At 41.0% G+C, this 11816-nt stretch overlaps 1 protein-coding gene across 2 annotated transcripts in view; it reads right to left on the bottom strand.

Annotated features, from left to right (window-relative positions):
• Positions 1–249: 249 nt before the first annotated feature.
• Positions 250–11816, bottom strand: part of ANK2 (ankyrin 2) — a gene marked incomplete at both ends in the record, with an annotated part of 247348 nt that continues 235781 nt past the window's right edge. For both annotated transcript variants that reach the window (XM_080697143.1, XM_080697142.1), the window contains 6 exons: positions 250–433; positions 3992–4083; positions 7269–7451; positions 8389–8553; positions 9072–9155; positions 9635–9727. In XM_080697143.1, the coding sequence (XP_080553269.1) occupies positions 250–433; positions 3992–4083; positions 7269–7451; positions 8389–8553; positions 9072–9155; positions 9635–9727 (801 nt within the window). The remainder of the gene's footprint in view (positions 434–3991; positions 4084–7268; positions 7452–8388; positions 8554–9071; positions 9156–9634; positions 9728–11816) is intronic.

Genomic DNA, 11816 nt, shown 5'->3' on the forward strand with positions numbered 1-11816 from the left:
CAGTTCCTGGGTTTGCATGGACACAAAATAGTGGATACAGAATCCAGAATGAAAGATGCCATCTTTGGTCACAAATTAGTGTAGAGTTAAGGAGGACGGGAAAGCCTAAAACAAAATGTGTATATATGCTGACTGGCGACAGTGCTGAGGGAATCCCACTAACGGGCCAGGTAGGTTAGTCCTCTAAGGAAACGGGAAGTTGCATATCGAGCAAATGTGTGGCTTGTGGCGTGAGAACTGGGCCGCCTCTCATTTGGCCTCTGGCTTCAAGTCTCCCTTGTAGAAATGCCGGAGTAGTTGCTGGAGATCCCGCTGCAGGTCGTCCTGCTCTGATGCTTCTGGTACGTCTTCCAGGTGTTCCAGGTGGACGCGTTTTCCATGCTGGTCCGTCACCACAGCCCTCTTCTGTGTGCTGGCTTTACTCATTGTTGTCCTGAAAGAAAGCAAACAAGAGAATTTTTTTCTTTATTCCTCTCTCTCTCTCTCTCTCTCTCTCTCTCTCTCTCTCCTCTCTCCTTTCCTTTTTTTTTCTTTTTTTGATGGTACCCAGGGCTGTTCTACCTCTAAACCACCACATGCCTAGCCCTCTTTTAATTTTTATTTGAAACAAGAGTCTCACAGTTTCTGAGGCTGGACTCAAACCTGTTATCCTCTTGTCTCAGCCTTACAAGTACTGGGATTACAGGTGTGTGTCATCATACCCAACTGCAATCAAGCTTTCTTCGCTGCTGGGTATGAGAGGGGCTACAACATTAAAGTACTTACTGTCTTACTTCTAGATAGTTCCACACCAAGCTCATAGTGTGACAACTCTAAGTATCTTTTCATCTCTTTTAAATATGGCCACCCTATACAAAATGATTCATGAGACTTTAAAAGGCATATTTTGGAATGAGGAGTATTTTTAAAATTTTGAAATATTTCAAATAAGCAAAACCATGCTTTATTATTATTCCCCCAGAAAAAAAGTCATACAGTCATTCATGTTACAATGAGGTTGTATAGATCTAAAAGAGCTTAATTTGTCCTGAAACAGTGATTCTGCAAGCACTTTGGAAGACCAAGAAGAATTATTATTAATTTAATTTATTCAAAACACTTTCGCTACTCGCTTACTCTTTGGTCATATCCCAATGCAAATGCCCCAAAATTGTGCTCTAAGAGAACTTTTCCATGAGATACAGATCTCTAAAAACTCTAAGAGTTATCATATCTTATCACTATAAAAGAAAGCAGCTGCCAATGTGAGGCCTCTGAAGCTTCACCTGGGTGGGTGGGAGAGAGAGAGAGAGAGAGAGAGAGAGAGAGAGAGAGAGAGAGAGAGAGAGAGAGAGGAGGAGAGGAGAGGAGAGGAGAGGAGAGGAGAGGAGAGGAGAGGAGAGGAGAGGAGAGGAGAGGAGAGGAGAAGAGAGGAGAGGAAAAGGAAAAAATCAACATGAGCGACCCCTTCCTGTGTGTCCTCAGGACCTCTCATTCTGGCATGCTATAGTTATTTAACAGTCTGCAGTCTGTGGCTTCCCTGCCTTTATCGGAGTGGTAGTTACTTGAAAAAAGAGGCTATAACTTAGAATTCTATTTCACGCTATTACTTTTCTATAACCCTACTTGAAAACGATTATATCTTAATGTATTCACTCTTCACTCCTTTCACTTACTGCTTAGAAATATTTTAAATTACCCAAATATTTGATGAATGAGAATTATGTACCAGGACGATTAATATAACAAATAAAGAAACTCAGTAAGAAGTAGTGGTGTTTGCATGCAGCAGAGACAAGAGGCTGAGACTCCAGAGCCCAGGTCCAAACCGTTACCCTCACATTCTCACTTAAAAACAAAGTAGAAAAGGAGCGGTACTTGTAGCTTGACCAGCATTCTCTCTGTGGATGCCCAGTGTTCAGGAGTTAGGAGTTCTGCCTACCTCCCAAGCCCTCTGTGTAGTTGTTGATATTGTCCTGTTTTTTATTTATTTTTCACACTTTTAGTAGTCCTATATCCTAGTGACATTCAAAGTGATCCTGATTTTTAATATGTGACTCAATGCAGACAAAATATTTTCAGCTTTCTTTTGGACCTCCATGGTCCTCTCTCCCTCCTTTTCTCACATCCTCTTACTATCTCCTTTCCTTTGATACTAAACACATTACTTTGCATTTGAAGGTATACTTAAATTCATTCCTCTTTTTGAAACACATATTGTATTCAAATGGTTGAAATCAGATTACATTCATTTTTTCTAACTATTCAGCACTCTACTTTTTTCTAAAAAAAAAAAAAAAAAAAAGAGGGGGGTGGAATATCTGAAGATTTCTGCCAAATACTAAAGGAAGCTTTTACAAGCCCTGGTGTCTGGGGTGGTCCTTTACCACAGCACATTTCCTGTACATTCTGCATCCTGATGAGTCTGGGGTAATGAGGGCTGAACCCAGGGGCATTCTACCTCTGATCTACATTCCCAAGTTTCAAAATGTTTACTTTGAAATAAAATAAAAATATTACTACGTTGCTGAGGGTGTCCTTGAATCTGTGACCCTCCTGCTTCAGCCTCCCAAATACTGAGACTACAGGCATGTTCCGCCCTCCAGCCAGATGAGCATGTTCATGAACATGCACAGGACAAAGTGCCTTCAGCAAGTAGTAAGATTAAATGTATCAAAGCAGATCTGTAACTGGCTGGCCATGGGAACGCAACAGTTCTACAGCTTCAGCTTTGAATTCAGTAACTGCAGTGGAGAACTTCAAATTAACTGGTCTCCAAGTCTGTTCCAATTTAAAGGTCCTGTGGTATTAGGGATGTAGGAGTTGTGTAGTTTCATCTGAATAATTGGACAAAAGGCTTAAAAGTTCAGAATATAAAAAGCATGTCATCCTTAATTCATGTAGCATTTCAAAAGTTCTAAGAGAGCAATTACACTTGTTTAAATTCTTGGCTGCTGCTGGTTTTTCACACTGGATTGGAGGCAGGAAATCTGACAAAACCTTTAATTTTGCTGTTGTAATTATTATGTTCCAGAGGCTTAAAATAGCCTTGTAGAGTACTATAAATGACGATCTTTCTCTTCTTTTCAATGAAGTGAAAAGCACAGTGGTAACTTGGGTTCCCGTCGAGTCTTTGCACGGAGAAGCTGAGGACATTTCATTAATTCAGTCCTTACGGTACTGCTCCAAGGACCAGCAGGCAAGGAGAGCCGACCTCAGGAAGGGAGCCCGAGGTCATGTATCAAGGTCATGTTGGAGACTTTCGGCCAGTCCCCTCTGTGCATACCAGTGCTGCTTCCAGCTTTCACACACGTCCTTAACTTAGGAACATCCCTGGCTTCAGCATCACAGGCAAGCTCAGGTTCAAAGGCGTCAAACTCATGCTCCCGTTACTCGGCACTCACATGCACTGCCATGGAACAATTTGTTAGAAGCAAAAAGAATAGTGATCTGCTAACATTGAGGTGAGTGTTGCTGCTCACAATTAACTGAGCAATCGATTACATTTCTCTTCCTACACTCTTCAAATTCATCAACGCGATGGGAAACCCCAGTGGGCTGGCTTCAGCTAACATGGATGACTTGCCAGAACGCAGGAAGTCGGGCTATTACACGCGTCTCACCTCGCTATCTGTTGCTGTGTCTTTTTTTTTTTTTTTTGGTACTAAGGGTTGAACTCAGGGCTGTCATCTTATCTCTAAGCTACACTTTCAGCCCTATTTTTTTATTTTGAATCAGAGTCTCACTAAGTTGCAGAGGCTGCCCCAGAACATGCAACCCTCCTGTCTCATTGCCAGCACACCCAGCCTCAGTATCACTTTTAAAGCAATAGTGGATACACCAGGTGTAACACACCAAAGGATCCCCCACTTGGCCAGAGTCTGACGATGTAGGAGAGTTCATACTTCTTGAGGAGTTCTAGGGTTAAGTACGGACTCTAACCTTCATTTCTTAAAGTTGCAGAAACTTTTATGGTGTTAGTTGGTAAAGCATCACTCCATGCTAACCAAACCTTTTAATTATTGATCCATCCTCTTTCAGGATTTCATTCTCTACTAAACTGGGGAAATGGACTTTCATGTGGCTACCTGTATAACTTAAAGCCTGAGGTGAGGAAAAAAAGAAAAAAGAAAGACATAACTCAGCATAAATGGTAGATTTATTTATCTATTTATTTATTTATGGCACTAGGGATTGAATCCAGAGGCATTCTACCTCTGAGCTAAATCCCCAGCCCAATTTTATTTCTTATTTGGAAACAGGGTCTCATTATGTTGCAGAGGCCCTCACCAAGTGGTCGAAGCTGCTTCAAGCCTGCAATCCTCCTGTCTCAGCCTCCCAATTACTAAGATTACAAGCCTGCAACACCATGCCTGGACTGACTTATTTTTAATTTTTTTATGTTTTTTATTTTTGCAGTTCTGGGGATGGAACCCAGGGGCATTCTACCTCCGAGCTACACCCCCTGCCCTATTTTTTATTCTTTATTTTGAAACTGGGTCTCACTGAGTTGCAGAGGGCCTCACTAAGTAGCTGAGGCTGTCCGCGAACCACAATCCTCCAGGTCTCAGCCTCCTGGATGCTGGGATTACAAGCGTGCACTACCACACCCGGCTTATTAAAAATTTTTTTTTGGTACTGGGGATTGAGCGCCAGGGCATTCTACCCCTGAGCTGCATCCCAATCCCAGCCCAGTTGCCGAGGCTGCCCATGAACCTGAGCCTCCTGCTTCAGCTGCCCAAGTACTGAGGTTATAGGTGTGCGCCATCTGCCCAGCAACCGTTTTACTTTGAAGCAGGGCTTGCTAAGTTGCTGACGGTTGTTCAGTTGCTGAGCTTGTCTTCGCATTGCTGTTGTTCTGAATGAGTCTCACAATATTGGGATTATGTGCTACCTGGCTAGCCACAGACTTTAAAACAAGCGACTGCTTTTGCTAATCCGTAGTCAGTTTAAACAGATACATCTGAAAGCATAAATAACTCCTGGTGGAAGATCGAGATGTCGAGCTTTATTTAACAAGACCCTTAAAATTCCTCCCATTTGTGAGGGGGATATTTTTATAATACCTTACAAAGTGCTAACTAACTTCCATAGTTAGTTTAATTTTCTCCCGGCCTCTCTTCACTCTTCCCTACTGTAGAGATGATAAGGACAGATAGAGTGGCCAGAGATGGCAAACACAGAAACACAGCCCAGTGTATAACTCAGAGAAGTCACCTTCTGAACACCTAGGGTTGCCTGTTGTCAAATGTGGAGAACAAAAAGTACTCAAATAAGTTTTCACTTTTTTTTCAGTACTAGGGATGGAACCCAGGGGCATTATACCTTTGAGCTACACCCTGAGCCCTTTGATTCTTTATTTTGAAACAGGGTCTCATTGAGTTGCAGAGGGCCTCACTAAGTAGCTGAGGCTGGCCATGAATCTGCGATCCTCCTGTCTCAGCCTCCTAATGCTGGGATTACAGGCGTGCACCACCAGGCCTGGCTAAGTTTTTAATATCCAAATACCTTCATATGAAATCTCAGTTTGTGTGTGAAAGTAGAAAAGAAAACACATACAGGATTTAACTTCAAAAATTTTCAACAGCAAAAATATTATGCAGGTATTTGTTTCTGCCCACTATCCCTTCAGAACAGTCATATATATTTTGCTACCATCCCAGTAGAGGTGGAGACAGTATGCAGCCATCTAGCCTAGCCCACTTCATACCATCAGCAAAACTTAGGATTTTTCTCCGGGCGTGGTGGCGCACGCCTGTAATCCCCGCGCTTGGGAGGAGGAGACAGGAGGATAGCGCAGGTTCAAAGCCAGCAGTGCTGGCTTAGGAGACCCTGTTTCCAAATAAAAAAAGTATAAAAATAGGTCTGGGAGTGTAGTCCGTAGGTAGAATGGTTTCCAGGAACCCCAGTATCACCAAAAAAAAAAAAAAAAAACTTATGATTTTTCATACTAAGTAACATAAGAACACTGTATGTTACAATACTTTCATGCCAGTTCACGGTCAGTTTTATATCAAGTTCTAAGCCAGTTTCTGCCCAGTCAAACTGGCTTATTACTTAGAAAGTCTATTTTGGCTTTCATCGCTTCTCTGCCTTTTGGCTAGGATAAAGTGTCTATTTTGGTTTTCAGAATTTGGGGATTTTAGAATCATAGTCAGGGTCTATGGATCTGCCACTGTGGACTTATTTCCTAATTACTGGGAACCAGAATTTGAGTAACTATAAATGTTTTTTGGAGGATATACCTCCCAGCCTTATTTTTATTATTATTTTGAAACAGGGTCTAAGTTATTGTGCACTAGCCTAGCGTTTCAATATTACTGCTCCATCCTTCCAAGTACTAAGATCACAAGTATGTGCAGCCACACGCAGCTAAGTAACGGCACATGCTCCCCCCACCCCGTACCGGGGATGGAACCCAGGGCATTCGAACTCCAAGATACACCCCAGCCCTATTTTTGTTTTTTAGTCTTTATTTGGAAACAGGGTCTCTTTGGGTTACAAAGAGCCTAAGTATCTGAGGCTGTCTGCGAACCTGGATCCCCCTATCTCATTACAAGTGTGTGCCACCATGCCCGGCTTAAAAATGCTTTTTAAAATCACAGATATAAAACATATCTAAAAGTTTTTAATGCCTATCACTGGCAATATTAAAAATATTAGCTAATAAAGATAACTTGCCACATCTTTATTTTTTCCTTTATTAACTGGGAATATAGCACATAAAACATATAAAGATAAATGATGATGGTCCAACTCCAGAGATTCTGATTCTTATTCTGCAAAACTGAAGGCTGGTTACCTATACTGTGTGTGTGTGTGTGTGTGTGTGTGTGTGTGTGTGTGTGTGTGGACACTGGGAATTGAACCCAGGGACAGTCTATCTCTAAGCTATACCCTTAGCCCTCCTATGTTACTTTTTATTTTGAAACAGGGTTTCACTAGGTTGCTGAGGGCCCTGGCGAGGTTGTTGAGGCTGTCCTCAAACTACCATTCCCCTGTCTCAGCCTCCCAAGTACTGGAATTACAGGTGTGCATCACCACACCGCCTGGCTCTGGTCACCTGTACTTTTAAAAACTCTAAGCGTGACACAAATGGACACCATAAGTTGAAAAGATAATATCCCACTGTACAATTATTCAAGTAGGAAATCTATTCTCTTAAAGTAACTATTCTGCTGTCTTCCATATTTTAGCATGAAATGACATGAGGACATTTTTCTTTACAAACACAAAGCAAACATGTAACACACACCCTGCACAGAAAGACAAAATGATAACGTCTATACCTCTTCAAAGTCATCTTTGGCTGAAGGAAGATCAGTGGCTAAACTAGAATCCCCCAGATGTTTCTCCATCCTCTCTCCACGGACCATAGTTGTTTTAACAACTTTGCTCACTCTACGGCCTTCTACTGGTTCAGCCTGAAACTGTGAGGTACTGGACAAAATGCTGGGTTCAGACAAAGTTACCTAATGAATGAAGGACACACAACATACAGTTTCTGACTGCAAAATGTAACAAATAATAAAATTTGGTATGGTAAGAAAACAAGGCAAAACAACTACAATAGTATTTACTGGTCTTTCATAAAAGAAGATTTTGGAAAAAAGAAGCAAAGTTAGAAAAAATTATGCCCATCTGGAGATCTGTTTAGTAATTGACTCTCCACTTAAATAAAAATTTATTAGTTTTGTAAGAAACTGTCTGTTCAGTATAATGCAGACAGAACAGTCTGTGAATAAACTCTTTCTATGTCCTAATGGCTTCATGTGCTATGAAGCTGAAGTTCATTGCCAAAGGAGGAACTTGAAAAATTATGAGAAAGTGGATTTTTAGAGAACCCCATGTCTATGATAGTAATATTTTGAGGATATGAATGAATGCAAAACCATGAGAATTTCACTAATTATGTGTCAAAGACAGTAAACGTGTTCTTGAAACTGGGAAGTCAAACAAAGAAATAAAACAGTAAAACAAGTTTTACAGTTTTATCCTGGTTTTAGTGACCATAAAATGCAGAAGTGTGATGATCAAATATTTATGTAAAATGACTTCCAGAAGCCGGAGGTGCCTCATCACAATACATGTGGGCATGGTCTCTTCCTAACATATGCTTGCTCAGCAAATGGGATTTTGTTCTTTTAAAAATTGACTTAGATTTCTGTTATGGTCAACTATGAACTAAATAGAAAATAGAAATTAAAAAAGACAAGCAAAAACAATGAGTATAATGGCTGCCAAGCTCCTCAATGGTTATTTTAAAATTATACAAATTATTTAAAAATACATGTGCAAATATAAGCAGACTGCAAATATAAAAGAGAAGCAAGACCAGTATGAACAAACACTCTTCCATCTTGCTTGAGCTCCATTTTGCCCCTTTGTAAAACAAGTTGGGGGTCTCACCTCAGACTGTTCAGTGTCACTCTTCAATACAACGCGCTTTATGACTTTGGAATAGCCATCCCCTTCCTCGATGTGGACAGCTTCCTGTGGCATCCCCTGCATGGTAATCTCCTCCTTCTCTGTGCCATCAGAGGATACATACCGCCTAATGATTTTTCTAGTAACCTGAAATATATTTCATGTATGTATCTGTTACGGTTTACATCTAGAATGTCCCTGGAAAAGCTCAAGTATTGGCAACACAAAAGTGTTCAGAGGTGAAATAACTGAATCAGGGTTCTAGTCTCATCACTGGATAAAGCTACTGATGGATTAATAATTAGAATGGACTTGCTGGGTCATCCAACTCTAAGCGGGTGGGGTGGCTGGGGAGGGGCCGTGAGTGCAGTCTGGGAGCAGTGTGTGTCCCTGAGCCTCTCCTCTCCTCTCTGCCCCCAGCTGCCCTGAGTAGCCTTCCTCGGCCACATTCTGCTGTCATGATGTTTCTGCCCTGGAGTCAGCCAATCGTGGACCTGAAATCAATCGTGAGCTAAATAAACCTTTCCTCCTCTAAGTTGTTCTTGTTAGGTATTCTGGTCATAGTGATGAAAAAGCTAACTAAAATAGTATTTTATTTTTTGAGTTATGGTTCCACACTATTGATCAGTTGGAAATCGGACATGGAAGGGTATGGTAGACGGTACCTTTTTCACCACGGTGTGCCCATGCTCATCGATGTATTCTTCTTTTGTGACCGTTTCTGGGGGTATGTCAGGCATGTCATCTCCCTAAACAGGAGAAAAGGCTCACTTCAGCATTTGGCATCAAGTCCGGGGAGCTTTTCCAAGTGCTAATAATGTGAGGAATGTTAGAAAAACCAAAGACTGCATAGAAAAAGATTGCTGGGGTGTAAAGTCTTGTCAAACAGTTGGTTTAATAAAAAAGGAAGCAGGTGGGTAAGAACATGCTTAGGAGGCTCTGATCAAAGTTAGATAAAAGAACAAACCAATAACAAAAACAGAGAGAAAAGAGGTGAGGTGGGTGGAACCGAAGAAGCAAAATCTTGACCTTGCTCGCTTGTTCTCTGGAGGTCGGTGCTGCGGGTGTCACTACCACTGCATTTCTTTACAAACAAAACGGGAAGTTAAGGGACCCGCGTCCAAGGGCCATGCACTACCCGAGGAGCATGCCAGCCACGTGCTCCAGGTGGGCCTCTCTCTAGGGAACAAGGACAGCTGTCCCCGACGTGCAGTAACTTAGCTGGTACCTGAATAATCACTCTCCGGCGAACAACCCTGGTGGTTACCATCGCCTCCTCATCAGAGCTGGCCTCCAGCTCACCTAACTCCTCTGCGAGCTCCTGGAGGAAGCATGGAAGCATTATTTTGTTTAACAAGCTAAGAAATGACTCCTCTACTGGTCTCTTTAGCTCACACTGAATTCTGAAAGTTGTATTCATGGTGGCTTTGGTAGAAAAATTGGCAAGGGTGAAAACAGGTGTGTGGTGATCTTATACTTTAACAAGATAAAGTTGTGGTGTGTGTGTGTGTGTGTGTGTGTGTGTGTGTGTGTGTGTGTGTCCCATGAATAAAAACAAAATCTGTACTTTCGAGAGCTGTCAAAGAACTCATCTGGCCAGGCGTGGTGGCGCGCGCTTGTAACCCCTGTGCCTGGGAGGCGGAGACAGGAGGATCGCGCAGGTTCGTAGCCAGACTTGCTGGCTTTAGAGACCCTGTTTCCAAATAAAAATATAAAAATAGGTCTGGGAGTGTAGCCCATCGGTAGAAGGGCTTCCAGGAACCCCAGTACCATAAAAAAAAATGAACTCATCTGTTGAAATCTGCCCAAAGAAAGAAGTCTTTCCTGCACAAATTCTTAAACTCCTAATAAGTGGGTGTAAACACGGAAGTCAAGCAGCGCAAGGCGTAGTTTGAGCACCGGCCATCTTGCTAGGACTGGAATTATGAACCCACACACGTAGGATGCTTCATGTTTGCAGCAGAGCTCTGCAGGGAGTCAACAATTGCTCTCATCATTGTTTAGTCAATAGTACATCTTAGCATCAAAGCAGCAGGCTACAGGAACTGTGCTGCAGACAGCAAGCTGGCTTAATGGGTTTGGCCTAAAACCAGAGATGAGGCTAAGAGCAAAACTTTAGATTAGAACCTATGTCAGAGGAGTCACGAAAAAAATCACTCTTTTCCTAACACAATCATATTTTAAAAAAAGAGACAACTAAATTTGCTTAAAATATCTTAATATAGCCAAGTTTTTAGCTCTACATTCTTCTCTGTCAAAGAAAATATACAAAATCTAAGCTAGATTTTACTTTAAATAGAATCAAGAATCTCCTGCCTAGAAATACAGTCCACAAGGAAAGCAATTGAAAATAGATGCCCAAGTTAAGGTTATGAGAAGCTACAGTCAACATATGCAGCTTATTAAAGTTCACTGGAGATTCATCAAGAATAACCACAATGGGCCTGTGTAAAGAATACTGAATGCAAAAATGACTTATTTATATGCATACAATATTAAATATGATTAAGTATATATGAGTTATCCAGATAATTATTTGTGGCTTTTTGTTATCACATTTAGCTTATGGATTCTCAGGCTAAATTTGGGAATAGTTGAGCCCAGAGAATTTGTATAAAACATTTTTTCTAGTATTTATTTTTAAGCTAAGAACTTGAGATAAATAATTCTGTGCAATGACAAACTTGGAATAAAAATATTCTCATGGGATGAATTCATTCATTAAGATAATTGCCCAAATCAAAACATAGTTCTGTATCTTTCCTAATTTTAGTTGTGATTTTCGATAAATCCTGGTAGCAGATGTCACCCTCATAGTAAATAAAAACGAATGCGGTCTTAAGCCCTAAGGTATGTCCTATTACTTTCCCCAAATATTAGTGTTTTTAAATGCTTTTAAATATAAAATGCTTTTGAAATCTATCTTTAAAATGAAAAATTAATACCTACTTTAATTTGTGTTACATCGAGTTTGCTTCTAGCAGACTTTCCCACTTGTCTGTGTCTGAGCATCATACGGGGAGGTATTTAAAATTCAGCCCTCACTCCCCTGCTACTCCTTGGGTTCCTTCTGATTTGGAGTCCTGAGGGGTTAGTCTCAAGGCAGGCGAACTACTTAGGCCACATTTTTAGAATGAATGTTTTAAACACATTTCTAAGATGCTCTACACTTTTCTTTTTTCTTTTTTTTTTTTTTTTTACCTTTTTCAACCTCAGTGGCAAAGGAGATGCTATGACACCAACTCATGCCTCTGTCCAGCATTTGGTCATTTAGAAAGAGCATTAAGTTTAGGCACAAAGTTATCTTTCTAAATGATTCCTAAAACTAAATCTAAAGAAACCCAATTCGAAAATTATTTTTCCTCCATTGAGGAGAGTTTGTTTTGAGAGCGAAAGCTGCTATAGAACCC

This window comes from Muscardinus avellanarius, assembly GCF_963383645.1.
Source record: "Muscardinus avellanarius genome assembly, chromosome: 6".
Classification (NCBI taxonomy): Eukaryota; Metazoa; Chordata; class Mammalia; order Rodentia; family Gliridae; genus Muscardinus; species Muscardinus avellanarius.